The sequence below is a fragment of the Pogonomyrmex barbatus genome, unplaced genomic scaffold (genome assembly GCF_055798465.1).
Source record: "Pogonomyrmex barbatus isolate J1 unplaced genomic scaffold, ASM5579846v1 scaffold20, whole genome shotgun sequence".
Lineage (NCBI taxonomy): Eukaryota > Metazoa > Arthropoda > Insecta > Hymenoptera > Formicidae > Pogonomyrmex > Pogonomyrmex barbatus.
Genome location: NW_028297117.1, coordinates 1,305,063 through 1,330,884, shown reverse-complemented (window position 1 = coordinate 1,330,884; position 25,822 = coordinate 1,305,063). Strand labels below are relative to the sequence as shown.

General features: G+C 31.4%; 1 protein-coding gene across 8 annotated transcripts in view; it reads left to right on the top strand.

The window, feature by feature from the left end:
* The window catches only part of KaiR1D (Kainate-type ionotropic glutamate receptor subunit 1D), a 219,091-nt gene that overhangs the window by 172,680 nt on the left and 20,589 nt on the right, over window positions 1–25,822 (top strand). For all 8 annotated transcript variants that reach the window (XM_089077884.1, XM_089077879.1, XM_089077880.1 and 5 more), the window contains 3 exons: window positions 9,809–9,950; window positions 16,844–17,011; window positions 23,920–23,940. In XM_089077884.1, coding sequence (XP_088934010.1) covers window positions 9,809–9,950; window positions 16,844–17,011; window positions 23,920–23,940 — 331 coding nt within the window. The remainder of the gene's footprint in view (window positions 1–9,808; window positions 9,951–16,843; window positions 17,012–23,919; window positions 23,941–25,822) is intronic.

The window sequence follows — 25,822 nt, the reverse complement described above, 5'->3', positions numbered from 1 at the left end:
ATTACAAAATTTCTGAGTAAAGTGAGATCCACATACACGTATAAAAGTGAATGTATATATATAAACCTTTATAAATATCATTCTTTAATTATTCTTTAATTAATTAATTAATCAGTCCCACTAATGACTTTTAGAAGACAGCTTTTTGCTTGCGCAAAAACATAAAAAACGTAATTGAAATACGCTTATGCATCGTAAGTTGTAATGAAATTTTCAACAAACAATTACATATTTATTCATTTACATGTAAAACATAACCTCGACTTCCCAATTTAAATCACAATGAGAAAGCAAATGTGTGTATCACATGAAATGACAACGCAAACAGCAGATGCAAATTTCTGATATATAAAGGATTAGTGTGAAAATTTATGATAAACACAGTGGCATGATCCTCTTAATCAGTGTCACACATTGAAGCTACCATATAATTGGTATTATGGCGGTTGAAACTATTAACAATTGACAGCAATAGATAACTCTAACAATAACTCGCCTCTAATATATGTGTCAAGCAGTCGATTTTTCTTCTTATTTCTTTTTCCAACTATATAGTCGAAACTTTGCCAAAGATATCCGAGGGATATAATAAACGTGCGTCTTCCTGACAACGTAGACAAGCGGAATAAATTATTTTCTTTATTCTCAAATGTAATTTTCCGCGCGTGCTTTGGTCCGAGTGACCTTCTTTCAGTTTATCTTCGGTACCGACTAGTCTAGTAGCCGCCGAAGTATCGATTATTTCTGCGTTCCAACCGGGTTACCCAATACAAAAAAAAAAAAAAGGAATGATTGCATGAGTGCGGCACTGAAAAAAACGAAGCCGGAAAAAAATCTGCCAAGGAATATCCACTAAGTAATTAATATTACTGCAACAAAGAAAAAATTGAAGCTTATATTAAATGTACATTCTTACACTTCTGAAGTTCATCGAAGTGTATTTCAGATGCTGTTAAGCAATATCTATTTGATCTTGATCATTTGAAAAATTTTAAAAGAAGACAGTTACAAATTTACTTTTTATTTTTTTAATATAAGAAAAGTATTTTTACAATAGTAACATATATATATATATATATATATATATATATATATATACATATATACATATATCATATTACACACACACACACACACACACACACACACACACACACACACTCAGTATAAACATTATAATATTAACTAGGCAAAAATATTTTTTTAATTTCTCTACATTTTATTATATAAGGAATCCTTTCTAATAAATTTTTAAAATAAAATTATTGTGAAATAATAATTTAATAAAATAACAAAATAATACATCTTTAAAGAAATATTGATTTTTACAATTAAAGAATATCACCACAACTTTATATTTATTAAAACATTCTTTGCAGCAGGAAGCCAGCATTTTTCCTAAACATTTACAACATTCATTCAGTAAGATATCGTGGCGCGAAACCTTGCATCTACCAAGTTCTGTCAACTGCACACGAATGAATTGGCGCATTGACTGGTTGCAACTAGTTATTTAAAGTTGTAATCCGACTCATGCCGCGGGTGTCAACCATAGTTAACCCAATTTTCCGTTTCTACTTATATCACGGCTAAGCGATCCGGTGATCTAGAAACGGACAGGAAATGACCGAGTAAGTTAATTAAGCGAGACCGCTGGCGACGCGACCACGAGCCGTAATTAGCTCATTAACGTCTGGAATAAAGGAACAATAAGAAATCGGGGACCGTCGTCGAGCTCTCTGGACAGGATGAATTAAAAGCAAAGAATAAAATCATCATCATCATCATCGCCCATCGCGATGCTTTGACGCCTTGCGACATGCTCTGATGCAAAATTAATCCCTGCGCGCCCGCGAAGTGAAATTATTCTCCCTGTTTTATGAAGCGCTTCCGCATTCGCTCCTCGGAGCTTCGCCGTCAGTGAATGTGCTTTACTTTTACTCGTACCGCTGATTTTCTCGCACCGCTACGAAGCGGGAAAGCGTCCGTAACGCGTCCGGCATCTGACACGGGAAAAAGAGACGAGAGTCGGCAGGACAATCCATCCTGAGCTGGGCGTGGCGAGGACTGAGTTCATATTTCGCACGTACCACCATCGTTTTGGAAACGTCACAAACTAATGCTCGGGCATGTGTAACACATCTCCGAATAAAAAACTGCAACTGATAAAGGCGTTGTAATATATAACTCGTCTTGTCTGATATGTATGACCTGTGTACGCAATTTTTCATGCCATGAAGAACCTAATTGAGATCCGCACCGATATTTATTACAGGATCCCGTTAACGGGAGTTTACCTCAGTTTTAATTAGGGAATTTCATAATGCGGCAAACTGTATAAATCTCACGGTATACGATTCTTCTTAGAACAATTACAAATTAATTAAATTTTTAAGTGGAAAATTATTACCCCTCTCTCTTTTTCTTCCTTTCTCATCTCCATTTACATAAAGTAATAAAAAGTGTTATTCATCAAAATTAGATATTTAATGAAATCTTATTATTTAATGAGATCTTCTTTTTGAATCTTTATTATTGGCTGTATAATTAAATCATATATTAAGAAATTTGTGTATAAATCCAGTTTTAAAAGATTATAAATTTTGAATGTAACATTTAAGTTGAAATGTTATTTATAAGAAAAAACCTACACACTTCTAACATAACTAACTCGATAAAGCGTGCCAATTCCAATTTACTTTTGCAGAGTTTATCAAACAGATAAGAAGAAAATATATTCTGGGATATTCTGAATATCGCCGTGCGCTTATCCGTCTCGCGATTACACTGTATGTTACACTTTTCCAACTGTGGTTACTTTGAGGATACAGTTTCACACAATCGCCGGATAAGCTACAAAGAAGAACGCTATCTCTTCCAGGCGTCTTATTCAACCGTAAACTCGCGAGACAGTCGGTCCCAATATATCTCTCGCATCCAATGATCAAGCGGTTAGGTGACTCCTCTCTTTTTTCAGACCGTTTGTTAAGGAGTGTTAAGGAGGAACTTGAAATTCGTGCCACAAGTAAGGAATTTTAGGAGGAAGAAGAAGAGAGGCAAATTGAAGCAAATAAAAAGCCTTTTCTCCTAGTTCATCGTCTGTCTTTCTCCTTTGCGCTAGAGGGGAGATATTTATCTTGCTTCCGCGAGTCGGGTGCAGCCCTCTTAAAATTATAGGCGACGCGAGAAAATTTGTTCCGTCGCGCATCTGTACGGCATATTCCTGTGGCAACCCCGGCGAGCAGACCCGGAAATAAGCCGCGCGACGCGCGTCTCCTTTATTGCTCCTGCCGGCGCTCTTATCGTCTTAATTCCGAGCGCGGAGCGTTAAGGACGCTCTTGTTTCTCGCGTTTACGCGCGAACTTCGCGACTTCGTTCTCACTGCCTCGTTCTGAAAGGATCTCGACCAATTTATGGTGATAACGTACGTTGCAGTAACGTTATATATCTATTACGCGAGCAAACTACTTCACATCCCGAGAAAAAAGTACGAAATCACCATAAAAAAATCAAAGTCGTTTCTCCTATCAATATAATCCTCTATATATAACTTTTGTATAAAAAGAATCCACCGTCTATATTAGACTTGATATTTATAGAGTATAGATATTTTTAGAGTTGTAAGAATAATAAGTTCTTAAGAGAAATTGATGCAACTCTCTATTTTGGGAATAACTCTATTGTGGGAATAATTTATTATAACATAATAAGTTTTTTTTTTAATAAATTACAATAAATAAAAAAATTTGTTAAAATTTATTTATAAGTTACAATTACGTACTAGAAGTTTGAAATTAATTAATTTAATTTTGACATGTAGATTTATAACAAAAAATAATAACTTCTCAAATTATTTAGCTTCAAAATAAAAGAAGTTTTATAAAAAAATACTGATCTAAAATTAGGAATGAAATTAAGTGTTACGTGGAAGAAATAAAAATTCAGATTTTATTTCGGAATTAAATTACATATATTTGTCGACATATGTTCATATGCCCGCATACAATTGAGTTCAAGAGAACAGTAATTCAAATTACTGTTGTAATTCAAATTACTGTTGTAGCTGTGAGTTTTTACAAATTTTAACGTAACAAGTACAAAAGAGCGCACCGTAGATATATCTTAAGAAAATGAGAGTACAAATTTTTTTCAAAAGGTACTTAATTAACTTCATACGCGGAACTCGGCTACATAATGTTATTCAAGGCATACTTTCAAGACTGGACATTTGGATATTCGCTAAAACAATGGACGTGATATAACAAAGAAAGTGGAATCCTGGACATTTTTTTCATGAAGATAGCAAGACGGCTAAGCTCAAAAGCGGAACAGACCGACATTGTGACAAAGTATTCGCGCCAAGTACCGTCCTTTTTGCAGACCGGTCCAATAGAGAAATTTATCCGACTCAGCCGTAAAGATGCCTCCCGAGACTCGCCGAAAGAAAAGACATGACGTAACGCAGCCTTGCTGTAACTGACGCACTGATTCTCTCCCTTGAGGCGACCTAAGAGTACATAACAACAGGAAACTCGCTTATCTTCCTCCACCTCTGTCTCAACTTCTACTTCACTCAAAACCGACTGGCAAAGTTAAATCTTCGGTGAGGAAATTCCATCAGGTGAAATAAGAAGTCACTAAAAGAAGATTACTGTAATAAAATTGCAAATAATTAACAGAAGAAGATAAATTATTTTATTGCATATGTACATTAATCTATTTAATTTAATCTATTTAATTTTAATTTTCGTTTATTGAAAACATTACTAAAGCAAACTCATAATTATTTAAATGTTTTTATTTCATGTATTTAATATGAGAAGTAAATAACTTTTTTATTCTTTTATTTTATTCTTCGAATATTTATATTTAAAAAAAAATGCAAAATATCTATGTTTATATATATAATTGCTATTTAATAAATGCTATTTAATAATTGCGATTTAAAGTAACTTAAAATTTAAGTAAAATATATATTCATTATAATATTTCTTTAACTTTAAACTACCTTGACATTAAGTGACATAATGTATACATATAATTTGGTTACGGTAGACATATATCAGTTTATGTGTAATTTTTTAAATTTCTTAGTAGCAATTATTTTATACAGCAAAAATTTCCTTATAATTACAATTCTGAAATTGTTCTTTATAATAATAATACTACCATGTGAAGAATAATTAAATTTGCACAAAGATTTCATATGCAACTAAGATTTATCTTTCGATGTTTATCAAGAAATGATGTTTGCTTTACTCTTGTGCTTCTTTTAATCGCCGAGTCACAATCACAGTTATTTGGAGAGACTATCGAAAGTCATAGAATCAATAGTGAATCACGGAACCTGAAGGGAATTAAATGTGAAAGAAGATTCGGCCAATACAGAGTATACACATATTGTGCCACGTTATTTTTATTACTTTCGTAAGTCTTTTCGAGACGGTAAAAGCACTGTGTAAGCAGGAACGCGTTAACTGCCAAACACTGAGTAAAAGTATCTCTCCTGCAACATGTGGCAACTGTAAAGCCATATAATAATAAAGCGTTTAATCGATTCACGCAACTGTGCTTTATTGATTATCCGATTTCAATATACCGTCCAGTATCACCAGTACTCACCGATTGAATTGAATTGCTAGCATGAAGTGAAACTAACATAATATCAAATGTGCGTACATCTTTATTGTAAATGTTGAATGGTATTGTAAACTACTTTTGATATAACTAATATTATAATAATGAAATGAGATAGGAAAGGTTGAATTGTAGACGATTAAAACAAGTGAATTATAAATTTAGACTTAATAAATATTTAAACTTTATGTTTCTTTTACAATAAAAATAAAAATCTTATAAATTACAAAAGATTCTTATCATACATTCTTATCTATCATATGTAACGCCTAATTTTTATTAAGCAAACAAAAAGCGTTTAACGCTATTATCGAGGCTCGATATTTTGCGAAAAAGATCACGAACCGATCAAACGCGTGATCCCAACAGTTCTTTGTGTCATCGTGGAGATTTGCACCATTCATTTAACGAACGCCACAGAATTGATATGTTCTCAGCATTTTGAATTTTCTTGATGAAAAACAAATATTGGAGCAGCGCGTAACCACCGAGAATATTGATTATCGAGCATATCAAATTGCTGGACGCGTTTTTCATCAATGCGTCATCCTTCATCACTCCATCATTATAAATCGAGAAAATTCACATCTCGATCACACATATGTGATGAATAATTGTTTTCGCTACCGTGTACCGACGCACCATTTACCATAGCTTAGCAAACACATTGGTCCATTAAAATCTTACTTATTTAAATCTATTTAACAAATATTATTTATAATAATGCATCTTCGCGAACGTGTTATACACATAATAAAATGTTTCATCATATTTGTTTATAAGAATTGCGAAATATTAAAGATTTAATCTCAGTTCATAAAAAGACATTTATCCTCAAAAAATACTTCATTTATCAATCACTAACATTTATTAATTATCATATGAAAAAATGAAATAAAACTTTATCAGAATTAGAATAATTCATTATGATCAATAGTGACATATTCAATTAAATTTTACTAGTCATGTGTTTTATGCTTTTTCATTAAAAATTTATGATTAAAGTGATTGACGTATATATATTTTTGTCATACATATTTGTTCCTCCTACATATTTTATAGGAGTTGAAAGCTATATATAATCATGTATCGTACTTATCTACGAAAATATAAAAAAAAGAAGCAAAAGACAATCGCAAGCCCTGCTTTATATTCTCATTTTTTTGTCTCACAATTCAAAAGTCGTGTCAGATCCGTGGCGTTGATTCATAATTCTTTTTTTCATACACGGGATTAAAAATATTCTCTCGTTGAGATTATGTTCTCTCGCCGTTGTACATTTTGCGATGGTGTGGCGTCTTTTTACTTTCCTCTCGTACTTCCCACAGCCTCTCGTAGGAGGCTGACTGTCGTACTATTTCTCGAAAGCTTATCTGAAGCGACGGTCGACTGAAGTACTGCAAGGAATGGCCTCCTTGCGAAAGAAAAAAAAAAGCAAACGGAAGACGGTTGCTCGTCTTACGTTAGACTGTTTGATTCTTTCGAGAGTACACGTCAGGAAAGTGAAGATTATGTCGAGAGGAAAAGAAGCTCGAACGTGTAAGATCTTTTGCGAAGCAACGTATCGATTCTTTATCATTGACAAAGTATATATTGCGCATGACAGATATTGTCGCAAGAACGTATATACCTATTGGTTATTAGAAAGAATTGGTTACGCGTAATTATTTTCTTCTTCTTTCTTAATATATAAAATTTTCTATCGCACGAGACGTTATTATATATATTTCAACAAGCCCAAAATCCACAACTATTGAAAAAAATTACATTTAGAAATAATCAGTATACAATCGTGTAAACTGTTACTTTAAATACATATTAAATTACTTTTAGAAAATGACATTACGTACAGGATTTTATAATAATTTTAATAAATCCCGATTATTCGATTCTTTAATTCGTAATTCTGCAAAATTTATTATTATTGAAACCTTATATTGCTATAGTATTATATTGCTACAATATGAAGTTTTATATTTGCGAAAATTTTTGCTTAAATATTAAATATTAAATATTAAATTTTGCTTAAATATTAAAAAGCTAATGCATTGTTTAAAATCTCATATTTATAAAAATCTCATATTTATATGCTATAATATTAAATTTTTTTATAATCAATATATTGACAAGTTAACACTTTTATCATAAAATAATATAAATTATAGAAATTCTATAATACATATTAGAAGCAAAATTGCAAAATTAATTGACAAATTATTCTGTATATAATAATAACATGTAATGTACATTAACCCTTGGTATTGGATGAATGTCTACCTCGAGTCCGCTAACGCAACGTGATTGTTGCAATATCTATAATCATCAACGTAATTGACAGAGAAAACGCATACAGCTTAGAATCAGTATAAACGCGATAGGATAACTAATTTAAACTGACAATCATTACTATGCAATTGCATAGTAATGATAACATTAATAGCAAATAATATTCGTAATTATCGTATTAATCGTCAATCGTGCGTTAATAACGATAAATAATGCAAATATGGGCATGATTCATTGAGGCGAATTGTTGTCAAACTAGGATATTACTTCCAAAAGCTCTTCATATTTTTCTAATAAAATAGAATATTACTCTTATTATTGATTGATAATAATAAACAAAATAAAATCAATTTCAATCATTTTTTTATTTAAAGATGCGCGCGTAATTTTATTAACAGAATGAAATAAAAAACATATGCATGTGTTGCGAAAGAAATTGTTCTTATATTAAATATCAAATTTTTATTAAATGTACTCTCAAAAAACAAATAAACAAACATATCGTAAATATACTCTATGCTATATATTTGCTGTGAAACGAGTATAAATTTTTAAACAAGCATAATGCGTAATTATAATTGATCAAATAAGCATTTAAAGATTTTATGTCGAAAGAGCTAGAAACAATTCCTCATAACTCGTTATGGCCGGGTAAAAGCCGGATTGCCAACCAGCAATGAAAATATGATAAGTCTTTAGAGAATTGAGAAGTGACAAAGTGTAAGTAATCGGTGTCGAGATGCCAAAATGATGCTGCAATATTTTGAGGCATTTCACGGTTATTTCTCAGTAATATCCTAAAGCTATCCAAAGGACGGAGTGTATTTTGTGAATACACGCTGTTGAACGCTTATTGCTATAACAAAACTGCTGCTTCAAAGAAATGGCATGGCCGTAATACCAATCAGGTCGATATATTAAGACATATATAAATTACACTTGATAATCAATAATATACAACATATAATGGATAATAATATAATTCAATAAACAAATTCAGGAAACAAATTTTTTGATATGAATCTGCTCTGAAATTTGTATAGCCAGCTGTATCTATTTAATCTCAAAGAGAGTTATAATTATTTATTCATAACCATCCTTTTCTGTCAACACATTCATCTGTCTCCGTTTCATCGTTCAGTAAAGTCGCAGACGTAGAAAGAGACGCAATCGTCGCCAATGGGAGCGCAGACGAAGATAAAATTCACAGGACGATACGGCTACGAGAGCAACGCGAGCATAAAGGGCACTTTCGCTAAATTATGCATAGAGCATGAAAAATTCCCATGGCGAGCCCGAGTCCTGACTTCCACGAGCTGCATAAGGAGATTCGCATTATCGTGCATGTTGAATGACGGGAAGTGAGAGGGAAACAGCCGAAGGGCGGTCGAAAGGCTGAAGAGCAGCCGGCAGTATGAAATTTTTATTAGTGATACACGACGAAAAGCATGTCCGGAATCGGAATCATTCTGTCTCCGAAGAGTATCACAAGAGTGAGTGAGTGAGTGAGCGAATTTTCACGCGAACGAATGTGCAAGAGGACTTCATCGTTATATATTACTTGATATTTATTTTTTGCTCTTGCAATTACAACAGATTTTATTAAGAAATCTTAATTAAAGATCTCTATTTTTTTTAATCTTTTCATTGTTAGATTGATCCAATTCTTTAATACTTATTTTACATTTTGCATTTTTTTCCAAATTAAATTAGAAAGAACGATAAAGACAAAATAAAGATTGAGGATACATGAGGCAGCAATCTTATTGCTCCAATTTTAATTGATCTAATTTTAAGATCTTTTGTCACTTTTATTAACATTTTTAATGTTCTTCTTTTTATGTATATTTGTAAGAATGCATCTTAAAGATTATTTTGTTTTAGGCCGCTGCTAAAACAAATCAAGAATTCAGCGGAATCGCATATCGTACTGGACTGCTCCACCGAGAGAATCTATGACGTGCTAAAGCAAGCACAGCAGATTGGAATGATGAGCGACTATCATAGCTACCTTATCACATCACTGGTAGGTATCCAACATAAAATCCGATTAACAATCGACTTTCCGTCCATCATAAGCCACGAACTAAGACGTAGTAGTAGACGTAGTAGTAGACGTAAGAGCCACGAAATTGCATAAGTCCCGGTTTACAATAGGTGATTTAAGCTTTAAGCTATAAGAAATGGACGAATCATAATCGAAGAATAGAAGAATAATCGACTATGATTGATCAATTTCTTATGGCTTAAGGCTTAAATCATCTATTATAGACCGAGACTTAGGCGCATCACTTATAAGACTAATTCTCGCGATCTTCATCGTCTAAGCCACTTGCGGCTCCCCCTGTCTTCGATGTTTCTGTCGAAAAAGCTGCGCTAAAAGAGTTAATGTTTCCACGAAAATTGAAAGTCGATAATTTTATTAACGAGATATTTGAACTTTTTATAAATTATCACTAAGAAGACGAGAAATCGTTTATTATATGGACAATTAATCAGAAATTGACCACCGTCGTTGATAATCCGCCGTGATTACAAAAAAAATATGAAACATCAATGTGACATTAAATGGCATTCGTGGTATTATTTCTGACAGTAGCAAATTTATCCGATGATTATTGCGAACAATAATCTATTTCATTTTACTATTGAATTTTATTAATGAAATTATCTGATAAATTTTATTACATATTAAAAATAAATATAATTAGATAGAATATAACCTAAGATGCTTCAAAAATAATATATTCTAATTTTTAATCAATTTAAATAATAATAAATTACATGTATGCATATACACATATATACACATATATATAAAATATTAAAATCATCTATTAAGAATTGAAATATATACGAGAATGAAAAAAGTTCTTCAGATTGATGTTAAATGTTAAATTAAAAAAGATTTTACCTATAGAGAGTTGATAATGCAAAAATCAATAAATTATTGACACTGAATTAAAAAAATAGTTTCAGGAGAAAAATAATTGTCGTGAATAATTGATTTAATTACGAGAGAAGTGTGCTACTTGTCGCAAGATGACAAGTACAAAATGTAATTTTTAATTGCAGTAAGTACGAGAAGTAAAATTCGTTTTTAAAATTTGTTTTAAGCTTGTCTACGAGTTTCGAACATGATGAAAACGTTACACAAGTGCAAAACGCGCAATGTGTTCCTCGAATGAGTAAAAAGCGGAAACGTCGGCCTGCTGCAGTTAAAATTGGAAGCTGTCTCAGGATAATTAGTAATTTACAGCCTCGACGGCGCGAGTGGAAGCAGAAAGGGAGACGTCATATCAGTCGAGACGCTACGAGAAGCCGTCGCTACGCCGACAATGATAATCACGACGGCAATAAGTGATAAAAAATAAATAGGGCTTTAAACGGACACGCTATATAACCGCGAGCGGTGCAATTTATCTCGGCACTTTTTTCTCCCCTACTAGATTTCAATTTAGATCCATTAAAATGTAAATCAGCGAGGATATTTGTTCGGGCGGGAAGAATCAAGCTGCGCTTTTTCTTCCGGTTTTCTTTCCGTTAACTCTTTACTGATGATGGTTGGTTTGTTTACGAGAAAAACACAGGTTAATACAAAACGACAACAAATGTATATTGACCGTCAATATCGATTTTAGAATAAATGGGAGCATTTTTAGCAAATGATGATTCTTAAAGCCGTTGTAAAATTTTATCTTCTATTGTTGCTTGTTTTATCTTATCGATGTAATATTTCAATGACAATGGTTACAAAATTATATATCGCTCATTTTCAATGAATCGATAAAAGTTGATACATCGTTCGTTTAATATTTATCAACTTGAGGAAGATTAATGAAGTTGGCTATGTATGTATTAATTTCATTAATAATGTATAATCGCTCTTAATGGTTCGCTTGTAAAATTTGCATCGTTTAACTTAATTATCAGTTTAAACTAGTAATTTATAAACTGCGTAGGGTGTTTATCTTTAATATTAATTATTACGTAGACAAAAGAATGGCGAGAATAAATGGTCGGGGCTCTCAAAAAAATATTACCAAGTACCAAACGAAATGTTGTCTTACACAGAAAAAAAAAACGAATGATAAATTATTAAAAAAATTGCAATCAGATTTCTCGGTACAGAGGAGCCAAACGAGATAAGAAGGAGTTGTCTAATAATTGCTTATGTGTCGCGAGCAATTTCCATCACACGAAGGAATTTAATGGTGTCTCACTCGATTCCCGAGACGACATGTTCCGCGTCGGGGACTATTTATTTTCACTTACGTCGGTCAGTCGTCAAGGCTCTCGGAGGGAAAAATTGGCCATCATCCATCAACCTGACCTTTCCGCGGCACGATCAGGAAGTCCGCACGGCTGTGTGTTACACGTGGTCGGATATACGTACATACCGTAGCACAGCGGCCCTTTCGTCGCTGAGTTGGGTGAGAGCATTAATGAATCTTGCTCGGTCACTCCGCTTGGCTTTCGACGAATTACCTTTCATCGAATTAAGTCCGCCTCATGAAACAGTGATTTCGCAATGAAATTATGGGCGTGTGCTCTCTCGCAATGCCATGGCGGAGCCGAGAGAGCGACCATGCGAATTTTGCTTCAGTATTCTGCTCCTTCGAATTTAGTGACGTCGACGTATCGTTCTAGTCCCCATGCGATCATTACGGTTATTATGCCTGTTATGGTTACGATGATTGTTATAGTCATTATAGCCTTGGCCGCCATTAAGGTGCTTATTACGGACATCTATCGCTTAGGATGATACGCTCTAGGATTTTCGCGTTACACTTTGGAGCTCTTGAGCTTCTCGAGCGAGAATATCCTATTCCGCGTTGAAATAGAATACTTCTCAAGCAAAATTCCGTTCCAAATAAAACAGTCTTCAACGTGGTCTTTAATCAGAAAACTGTGAAATCTCGAAAGTCACTTAAAAAAGTTAATTAGAAAACTGCGAAATCCTGAAAATCTTTTAAAAAAGATCAAATACTTTAGAAGACAAAAATAAATATACAATTATTTATTAATATCGAATTAGCAAAGTAATTAACTATTAAGTATAAAAATAATTTGAAGTTATTAAAAAAACTAAACGAATATTTTATATGAAAAATCTCATCTAAATCTCAAAAGATTTTAATTTTGAACTAAATTAAAGTTTGATATTAATTGCGAATCTTTCATACCCTTGAATATTTTTCTAGAAACAGAGCAGTTATCAATTTTTAATTTCTACTTATTTGAATAATATATGAGCAAAGTTAATAGATTATATATATTTTATTAGATTTGTTCTTTCCTAAAAGAGAGATAGCAAACAAAAGAATTCTAAACATACTTGTCATAATTGTGTAAATATGCTCTGTAATGAAACTGTAAATGAAATATTTAAAATATTGCAAAATGTTTTGTTCGAACGAAAGCCAACTATGGTGGTATTGCAATAGCACGGTGCAGTAGCACATATCAATGTAAACTCAACGTCTGTCAAACGATCTCGATGATATTCTCCACGCCCACATATAGATTCGCACTGTTCACTGACTGTTCCCGTTTCAAACAACAAGTTACGAGCCAACGAAATTTCATGATAGACTTCGTAACAGCCACATGCACATGTTGTGTGAAAAGCGATATTCTTGCCGGATCTATCGTATGCCGCAGGCGCAATGATAACACGCTGAGAAAAAAAGCCGTTCTCTTTGTTATTTCCTATGTTGTTTTGCTGATGAACAAAAATCCGATGGTATATTTACATGTACATGCTTTGCTTCTCTCATCAAGATGGACGGGAGAAGCGGATGCAACAATTTATCTTTCAACGTATTATAGACGAAAAGTTTCACAAATATTCACAATTATCGTCAAATCGAGCTATCATAAATAATTATACATACGTACAATACAAGGCAAATAACAAAACTTCTATTACACAAATATTAAGATAATTAAGACTTAATTATCATAAAATCTTTAATACATGCAACATGAAGAAATATACACATTTAAGACATGTTAATAAAATATTTCAAAAGACAATACAGCTACGAATCGTTACTATAAAAGATTGCACGAGTGAATGCACAGCATTTATCATCGGATCTTTATAGCATTTTCGAGCTTTTATCACCTCCTCATTTTACCAGTTATTTCTTCGATGAATAATTACATACATAATGTATTATATTATATTGTGTACTAAATACACATCGAGTGAAATAATTGGAACTAATGATGAAATGGGGATGAAATGGGGCAACGTAATAATTTTTCAATAATAAAATGAGCAATAATATTAAGCTAAAAGAATTTAAATAACCATGAATTTTTGCATCAAAAACTGTTCCATTATTTTATTTACTCAAAAATATTAACGTTATATATTTATTGATCGCATATTCATAATAGTTTCAATACATTTATATGTCAGGAATAATTTTCATCAATTTATCTCTTGTTGCTTTTACAAATAGTAATACGTTGATCAGTGATGAATATTTGAGTAACTTATTATATTTTATTTATTATTTATTTGATTTTATTTTTTTATTATTTATTAGACTCTCTTTCATTAGCACATTGAATATATAATATTTTGTATATTAATAACTAAATGTTATCTTAAGTTTGTTTATCGATATATATATATATAATAATTCTATTCGAAAAAGTTAATTCTAACTATTAACATTTTACTTCATTAAACGTAAATGTGAATTTTGGACATAATAATCTTCGTAATCTTCGAACTTGTGTTTCTAAATGATTCTCTTCATGGCCTTCATCTTCATGTTGCCTCCCTAGAGATTAGTAATCGTGTTGTTTAACGATCACCAAAGGGATAATAATAGGCAGAATGGGATTAAGGAAAGGAAAGTTCACGTAGACGTAATGAGAAAGCATTCCCATCAATCCCTGTTATTGCGTGTTATTTTATACGGCAAGTAGTATCGTTGCGACGCTGCAATGTATCTTGAAGAGCGCAAACCGGATGTAGCCCGAGGCGAGACGATGATTGATCATTGCACGACGGTCAATCGATTCGTGTGACATCGGGAACGTACGATGTCGCCAGCTGCGTCCATCTACTTGGCGAAGACAGCGGATCGGGAACATAGACTTATCCATCATGCTCCGGATGCAGGACAAAGGATAATAAATGACCACGCTGCGATCCTCCGTGAGTATTTGAAAAGATGAGCCGGGACGCGTCTTCGAGTTGCACGCGACTTTAAATCACGTCGGCCCACAAGTGTCATCAGCATACAGATACCAGCAGACTCAAAGCAGATGCTCCATACTAGAGTTATCTCTACTCCTCCTGTCGATACTGAATACTATCATGAAGAATACAAATTCAAACGTTCTACCTGTTCAAGTGTCAATCGTAACAAGTATAAATGCGATGCATTTCATATATTATATTTCGAAGAAATTTCAAAAAATGAAATGTATACGATGAATGGCCAGTCGGCTACAATCTTCAGGCTGAAGATTGTTGTACATTCATGGAAAATTTGGTTTTGATACTGTAACGTGTTTTATTTCTTAATTTTTATTTTTTCTTCTTGCATATGTGGTTGAAATAATGGAAATTATAAGTATAGTCTATCAAAATATATCAAATCTTTGTTTACTCTTTAAACAGTATATCTTAATATATAATAACAAAAATAATTTTCTTTTTTATTTTAATAAGATTACTGACAAAAAACTTACCATCAATTATAATTTAATTAAATCTTAAACATTCGATACTTTAGTAATTAAACTTTGAGTTAAAATCTGAAGCTAAACATCTGTTTCAATATCATTATGTATGATATTACATACATCCATTTTAATATAAATATTATTATTCAATGCAATATTTTAAATTGTTATATATACAAAGGCGAACATATCTTATTGTGTATTGAATAAATTTACAAGGACATTTCGAAAACAAAATTAAATAATAAAATAAAATTAATTTTTGAGATAAACAATTTATTTTTTAATTTTTCGAAATATGTTTTATATAATTTTTTTTAAAATACTCTTTTTGTGTTGCAGTCATTTGTTGTCTCTCTTCCTAAGCTTGAAGTACAAAATCCATTAACTGAAAGACATTCGCAAATCGCTTGCACGGCTTGACTTTCTGATCCAATATAAAACGCCGACCTTTCAATTTCTCTTTGATTGCTGGAAATAGTCAGAAGTCGTGGAAAGCAAAGGGCGATGAACAACATGAATGCTTTTCCTTTTAACAAGTCGAACATGGTTTTCGCAATGATATAAAAACTAGCAGAACTAAACTATTATGGAAGACAAAACATCAATCACTGAAGGCAAACAGAAATCGTCCGACTAGATTCGATATCTGTCAAAGTGATTCGATAAAGGACTCTGTGTAATCTGAAGCAAATAGAAGGTTTTGTCGCAAGAGAAGACCCTCCAGAAAATCTAATGTCACATTGGCTTTACCATGTGAATTCGATTGAGATTTATCTTACATGATTAATCAACGATAAATCAATCAAACACAAAATTTTCAATGGAATTTTAAACTATCAATTCGAAATATCGTTATTTTTTCTAGAAAATTATTTGTTTGCATACTTTTATCAAAGAAAAACTGAGGGATTTTTTTAATTTATAAAATGTAAAATGCTTATTCCAATATTTTCAATTTTTATAATACAACATTAAGATATAAAATAACACTTGTGAGATTGAATAATATTCAAGCAATAAAAAATTTTTAACGTTATTTCTAAAAATTAGATATGCTCAGACAAAATGTATTAAGTGCAATAACAGAAAAAAATCGTGTTCCATAGTACCTAGAATATGACCAGCCGATGAAATTTTATGATCTTGTATAAAAGCATGTGACTAATAAAAATTCATGTCGCAATCAATTGGAATTCCTTTCAGGATTTGCATACCGTCGACTTAGAAGAATTCAAGCACGGCGGGACCAATATCACTGCCTTCCGATTAGTGGACCCAGAGAAACCGGAAATACAGAAGGTAATTCAAGATTGGATCTACGGTGAGAAGCGCTACAATCGCGAACTCGACATGGGACAGAACAGTAACAAGGTAAGATGGGAATTTTCATGGAAAATTAAGTAACTGGATAAATAGTAATTGGAAATGGATTGTACTATAGTAGAGAGCATGCTGCTGTATTACGGTATCATATTGAAGTCGTTTATCTTGCTGATGCCAATATTTCGCTCTCAAAGTTCGTCGAGCATAAATATAAATAATACACGGTGCAAGATATATGACGTCGCAAAATGCAAGCGTGGGGATGTTATGTATGCAAATGCAAAGATCGTTTCACGGCGAAATATGTTCCCGTCCTTAAAGCAGCCGCGCGTCTCACGTAATAACACTCTAATTTCGCATTCTTCGTGCAAGCCCGCTTGACAGCCGCATCGATCTACTTCTTCTCGGTTCTTTCGCTCGTAAGACTTAGCGAGAGCCAACTCGCACTCTTTGACGTGGCCGAGAATAACGGGAGCAAATGTAATAATTGGGTATTACCCTATTTGAAACTTGCTGCCGTGGGGAAATTGAATTTCCCATGACACATGCCGATTATCATAAGAATACAAATACCGCAAAAGACCAAGCGACTGTCATTCAGGGGTTTCATTCTCGATTCCGCTGAAGGAACTTGTGACGGTCATTTGTGCTGTACATAACGCGAGAAGATATTCGAGAATAGAACGTTCGTGATCAAATGGACATGTACAATAGCTTAGCCCTTCATTGTAAAGCCACATACCTTCTCTAAATAACGAATTAAAGGCTAAAGTATAATTATGTCAAGTTAATATTCTCTCTGATTATTAGTAATTAAAATGGAACAATGTTAATAAGATAATTTCTCTAATAAATAATTAATTTAGTTAATTTAACTTTAAATTAATTATAGATTTTAATTTAGATCTTAAATTCTTGTAAAAATTAATTAAATTTTTGCTATAAATAAATTAATGATAAATTTATAAGAAACTTACAGAAAATGCATCTTTATCACATCTTTATCACATGTGCATCTGTATATAACTATTAAAAATACGCAGGTATGAATTTTTATACAATTATTCTTTATACACACTCATATTCCGAAATAAAATTATCCAAAACAGTTCGAAAACGGTTCCTGAGAACTTTCAAATGTTTTCTCAGATATTTTTATTACTTTCAAGCTGATTTGTTTTTCTCTTTAGAAAAATTTATTACTGTCAATATTACTTTATATATGTATATATACATATATATTATATGCTATATATATATTTAACACATGTATATTTACGTTACGTCATTTCAATTCTTTGTTTTGCAAATTGTACACTGTTGGAAAAAATGTGTTGAATTTAACATAAATCACATGTCTCAAACGGTCCACTCAAAATTTTGTGTTAATTTAATATAATATGAATGTGTTAAATAATAATACCGACCCTATGTTAATATTTGAACAAAAAAGAAATGTACTCTTGATCTTAATTTGAAGTTAATTGTGTGTTACAATTAACATAATTTTTATGATAAAATAACATGTCGAGACACGTCAAGATTCGAGATTGTGCCGAAATCACTCAAAGAATAAGAACAAGTCATCTCCACTCCTATTATAAAGCAAAATCAACATTTTTTGGTGTATTATTAAATTTTAACATATTGAATAAATACGTACGAATTGTGTTATTTTAATATATTTCTTAATTCATTTTAATAATTTTACATTTTATATTTGTTAAGGTCAGTTAACATAGTAGACATGTGTTAAATTTACATATAAATATGTAGCTTATTTAACACAAAAATTTTAACAAGGACCGATTTTAACACAAATACAAAAAACGTTTTTTTACGTGTGTATATCTGTAATATGTTTCGCACAGAAAACTCTTTTAATACCAATTTATGAATAATGAAACATCTTTTAAAACTAATTACTCAAAATAAATATAAATGTTAAGTTTGTAAAATAATGTTACTTCGAGGATATAGACCATATTTTTGTAATACTATATTAATAAACACTACACAGCTGGAATATTACATTACACCGCGCATTCGTAATATTATATCACACGAATTTACGTTTGTAGCGAAACATTAATATGCAGATCGAAATTATAAGCAAGTTGCTCTTCAGTTTTGCATCATATCACATCCCACTCAATTCGCGCAAACCGCAAAAGCAAGCGCATCTCCGTTTTTATGCACACCTCGAATTTCAAGAGATCAGATAGAACACAGTCCGCGCGCAAACATGATTTCTATGTTAGTTTTGATGTGGCTATACCGTACTACTTCCGTTACTTCTATAAGCCGACTTCAAATACAATCCATACGAAGGCGAGAACGTCGCGCGACTCGCAGCGGAGGAAATTACGTGTACAGTTTACCTACTTTTGCCGAACATATTCTGTACACAGCGACGTAATGAAACGACGGCAAATTAATCGGTACATACATACATAGACTATGTACATGAAAGTACAGCGAGTTTGCAGGTACTTTCATTAGGTGTCGACATTTTATTGGATGTATCGATTAAGTCGATATACCGATATTGTGGATGGTGTTATAACATAAAATTTAGTATTAAAGCATTAGAATCGAATCAAAATGTAATAATTGATTAGATTTTCGCGAATTACATTTGAAAATTATGACAGATTATAAATTTTTACTTTTTTCTTAAAAGATTTATTATCGTCGTATCACTCTATTATCTCTCATCACTCATACTAATCTAAATTTTATTTTATATTACTTCAAAAAACGTTTTAAAAATTTGCTTCTCATACAATATATATTATAGCAAATAAAAATTGATTAATATTGAATGATGCGTATAAATTCAACAACAAATTCACAGCATGCTTTCCATTTAATTATTACTTGATTATCCAATGTCTCTCGATTAATGACTTGTAATTATTAGAGAATGACTAATCATGATAGCTCGTGAAATAGCAGTCTTTGCTCCTTTATCTTCATTCATCTGTCAAGATTAAGAGTCGAGTCAGCACCTTCGTTCTCACCATTGTTCCATTTGTATTTGCAACCTGTCATTCTAACATGCTAATATATTTTTTCACAAAATTGATTTGCAAATTAGTTTACGTAGCATTTCTCATAAAGCAGCAAAAGGACGTATTTATAAATTTATATGCAGATACCGTGTAAAATATATCCGAAAAGATGTAAAACAAACGAAGAATGAATTATCAATAGAAAAATATCGTTAATCATTTTTTTTTTTTTGAGTAAATTTAAGCCATTTTCATATCTCGCTAGCTTGCGCAGCGTTAATGCCACATCATAAAAGGAGCAAGTAACGAAACGCCAATTCGCGAAGAGCGAATTATATCGTCCGTCGCATCTGGCATCAAGTGTAGAAAAGTTGAGAAGCGCGAATCCGTACGTTCAGCTATTTCGACGGAAGCAACATCTGCCGGGTCCAGCGCGCCGGGCCTTTAAAAAGGTCAATTTGTCCGGACACGGTTGCACGTTCGCGCAAACTTCCCAACAACTTTTTGCTGATGTTCTGCGGTATACACGTAGCAGCAGCACCTCGTATGTGACGGATCTGCTGCATCATTCGTTGCAGCAGCATGGCGCGATATTATTCCGTAAAAGATGTTTCCTGACGTCACCTAACTTTTTTCACGCAGAAATCGAGATGTGATTCAAGCGCATTAATATTTACTCTTTTATTATAGCGTGATCAAAATCAAAAATGTGTAATTTTAAATGTATTCCTATTTTTTAATAATATTTTTATAAGATCCAGACATATGTACAACTATATAAATAAATTATTAACTTTAATATTGATCATATAATGTAATTTGTTAGATATATATATATATATATATATATATATATATATATATATATATTGTCAATTTATATTTCTTTATAAAATGATATAAAATTTTCCTAAATATACATACTTCAAATTTTTAATATGTACAAAAACGAAGATACATTTGATTGTTTTAATTATAATTTTATAGATTTACAAATAAATGTAGTAAGAAAGTTAATAAAATGCTTTTAAGTTTTTAAATAATATAAATAATTTTTTCAAAAATGTTAAGTCTTTGTATAATGTGAAACTTATAGAACTTTGATATTTTATTTAATTTCATAAATTTTTGTGCACATTAAATAAGTTTGTTGAAATGATTGACGTTTGATATAATAACGCACTTTAAAAAAATACAAAGTAAATTTAATAAAATTTGTAAAAGAATTAATTACAATTTCTCTCCAGTATATATAAATACTGCTGGACATTTTATAAAAATTTTAAACTGTTTGTTTTGTTTCCATTTCAGTTTTCCTTATAATTTAACATAAATTGTTTTTTTTTTTTTTCAGAACTCGTGTTTAATCTCTGACATATTTATAATACAAAGAAAATAATTCTTTTCATAATATATATGATAAACGAATATTCATTAGCATATTAAAGACATACATTATTGACTTGTATTTTCTTCCAATCGCGTAATATTGATACAGTCATGTTTGAATAATAATAGATATAAAAGCTCAACTGAATTATTATTATAGCTATTAATAATTGCAAAAATATGAAAGATATTATTCTTTTCCAACTATATTAAAAATCAAATTAAATTTTCTTTTCTTTTCTGTTACTGATTTTTAATCTTTATCTTTATCTTTATCTAAAGCCGTTATGGTCTCTATATAGTTTAACTTTGAGACGACTAATTTATTAATAGGAAAATTATATTATTTCAACAATATTAATTCAAGAGATTAATGTAAGATAATAATAAAATTTACATTATATACTAATTACATACATTATACACTAATCCAATCCAGGGAAAAAAAATTGCCAAAAATTTATCGAAAATCAAAAATTGCTTGATGTTGTTTGCGAAACGTATAAAACTTATATTCTTTTCTTGAGATCTATGAAAAAGAGATAATTATATGCAACTATCTTTATCGAGAACACTTTGTTTTCTGTCACATGATATGTACAAAATTTGTGGTAGCTTTCTTGTGACAGGGAGAGATAACCAATAATTCACGGAAGATATATCATCGTGACGACAGATAGCACATCTTCGATACTCGTTTGAAGAAGAGGAGGACAACGAAATGCCAGCACAAAGAAACACTCAGTCGACTTTCTTGTACGATCTTATACAATAAAACTTATAAAATCGTCAATTGGAAGTCGCAAAACGAATGGCGCCAAAGACTGCGCTATCGATTCGTGGCACGCAGAGACGCTAGTGATAAAAACTTTCTCAATTTGCTAGTTTCATCAGACACAGTGTTGCAACTTTATGAGGCGCCAACTATTGGACTTACCACCATCGTTAAAATTAGAAATATAAAAGTTGCGAAATAATAAAAAGAACAAGCAAACTTCTTGAATCAGAATACGAATATTTAAGTAAGACTATAGTTTTGTTTGACCTTATATTTTTATTAATAAAAAACTGCTAAACATTTAAAACATAATTTGATAATAACAGATACACATGCATTAGTCACTTTAGCTTAATTTTGCTTGTATTTTTTTTTTTTCTTTTGGGTTAGGTCTCTTCGGTTGGAGAATGCCGGGTGTAACCCAGCTACATGTCTTCAATCATCTTCAGATTATATAACAGGTCCTCTTTCTCTACTTTTTCTTGTTTTCCTACCTGCGTTTCACTTTCTCTTTATCCTTAATAAATGCATGACGTAATACAAAAATTTATGTGGGGACAAAAGACGTCCTATCCACTCAACGACTCGAGAAAGATTCGGAATTTTTAAATTTTGCTTGTAAATTTCAAAAAGGTTAGAAAAACAAAATATTCGTTAAAATAAAATATTCAAGTTAAAAGTAGATAAGATGTAGTAAATAAAACTGAATGATTTCATTCTTCATATAAACGGAGAAAATTTTTCTTATCAGAATTTATCTGTTATAAGACAAACCCTTCTAATTGTAAAACGTGTAACCGATTGAAAATCTTATTCCCAAATAGACATTATATTTTTATGAAAGATCAATAAAAAGTTATATCTTTTATCGATTAAAATTTAAAAACATTTTATTATATATAAATACATGTACATATGTGGCTGCAATCTATTTAGAAAAATATATAAATGTCAGGCAAATGATGAAAATATATCGATTTATAACTAATCTATTTTCTCAATAAGAAACGATGTCTTTTTCAAAATAGAGATTTCTTTGCTCTTATTTGATAATTTCTTAATAATGCATATGTCTCAAAATGTATAAATGAAACATTAAATAGAACCAAGACATCATTGGAACAATGATGAGAATTATAGTTGCAACATAATTGATGTTGCCATTCGAAATTTAACGACGATGTTACGTAAAGGCGACGTCGTCACATAACGAACAATCATGTTTGGGCGAATTCCGTAACGGGGATATGTCTGTCCCTCGGAGGGATGTGGGCAATCCCATTACGAGCGTGTCAAAGCCAAGCTAATTAACTCAATCGCGTATACGGCGACAAACAATCGGACAATATATTGATTCGATTACAGATGGAATATAGCCGAGCGAAATCGTTAGAACTAGCAAGGGATATAAGCTCGTTATTCTGGATTTGTATATAAATTGTAGATTATTTTGCGACGTCGATCATCACATAGAGATTTACATAAGAATTTCAAAATGACGATTATATAACAAAAATTTGAATCTCATTGACTAAAGTGCATCTATATTTATGATTTTTTCTAAATTCATTTCCAAAAGACAAGCCTCCTTTATTTCATATATTTTACTCCAATTGATCATTGATTATCTTCTGTTATTGCATTTATTGCCCTATATGATATATTACTTTTTTATTGTAACAATATAAAAAATGTAATATTCCGTTTTTATATTGATTTTGAAAATTTGAATAATTAATTGTATTTTTCTATCTTTTTATGCACGCATGGAATAGAACAATCTCACTACTATAAAGGTAAGTTAAAAACATGTTGGTTGTGTTAATAGATAAATAATATAAATTATAAAAAGTAATTTTATAAATTATTTATTTAAAAAGATATAATTTTAAAGATATAATTTTTAAAAATATGTAATATTTTAAAACTTTATAATTTATTTTGATACATGTTCATACATAATCTTTAATTATCGTAAATTTTGTGGCGAAACATACACTTAAGAGATAGTTACATCTTTATAAGTTTCATAATGACATGAAAACTATCTGAATCCGTTTTATTTTACATTTATGTTCATTATTTGTCGAATCAATGTAGAAATCGATACGAACTAAGATCTCACATTTCATTACGAGAAAATTATTTATGAAAGAGTGTACAATTAGAAATATCAACTGACTCGTCAATAAATACTGAAAACTATGAAATTATACGATTATGTTATAGCATTGTTTGTATATTATAAAACATTATAAATGTTGTATACTATATTAGTATTATAGTATACTATTGTATACTATAAAACATTATAAATAATGCAAGATGTAGTAGAATTAGAATTATAAAATACAGAAAAACAATTAAAAAAGAAAAGCAATTAAAAAAATGGTTCCTTGATTAATCTTATATTAATTTTATTTTTATTATGTAAAATAAGAAAATTATACTTATAAAAAAATTATATATAAAAAAAATAATAAAAATTGAAAATTAATAAAAAATTTTAAAATGTGTCTAATATCATGAATAAAAAATAGAATTAAAGCAACTTTAAACGATATAAAGTTAAATCGTGCTTTTTCTCATACTTTTAAATAAGAACTGTTGAATAAGAAAAACATGAAAAGTTATCTTAAAATTATTTACGATTTCGATTATAGTCGCGCATCGATTGAAATCGAGTGCTTACTCGCGAAATGTCGAGAAAGCATCGGAATCGTTTTCGGATGCCATCTGAATTTCCATGATAAGACAACTGACGAAAAACAGGATTATTTTGATCGGAAACTTTTCCGAATAGTTTTATGACAGCTTTTCAGATGACGTAAAGAAAGAACCTTACCAATATCTAAGAATAAATATTGAACATATCGGTATCCTTTAACGTGAAACTTTAACGTAAATCGCTCGACGTGCTGCATTTTTTATTTCTCGCGAGTGATGCGCAAGTAATGAATAAAGTTAGGAGAAAGCGACGTCCTCCCGAGAGAGAGAGACTTCTATTTGTTCAAAACTTTCGGTCGACGTAAGGATATCATCCTACGGTCCCTTCGTATCGGGAAACACGTGAATCGGATACATTGACTAGTTCCTCCGTAAATACGATCTCCGGGCGAGGCCTCGTAAAATCCGGTAAGGATATTGGTTGTCCCGAATATATCGGGAGGAATATACACCCATGGCGCGATATCTGAGGTGATATCGCTTTTACAGTATCGCGGGGATGCCGCGCGCACGAGTTACGAAATATAAATGTTGGGGAAACAGAGGCGCCAATTTGCCGTGAAATCCTCTCAGGAGCCGAGATTTCGTTCTTTCGCCTCTCGCATGTTGGTACGGAAACAGGAATTTCTCGTCCGATTTCTACCTCCAAATGCGCGATTTCTCTCATGAAATCGTGAATTCGAGATTTAACTTTTCTTCTCTTTGATAATTTCAATTTCGTGAGCGCGTGGAATTGTGATTTCGCCCGAGATCGCCCGATTCGTAAATTGAAGATTCCCTTTTGAAATCTGACATATAAATAATATCGTATGCAATTCATTTACACATTTACACATTTACATATTTATATGCTAAAGGATTTATACTCGAGCTAACTGTTACTACATATTTTGGTCAATAAATGTATTAATACAAATGTTAAATTTACTTTGCAATAGCAAATACACACAA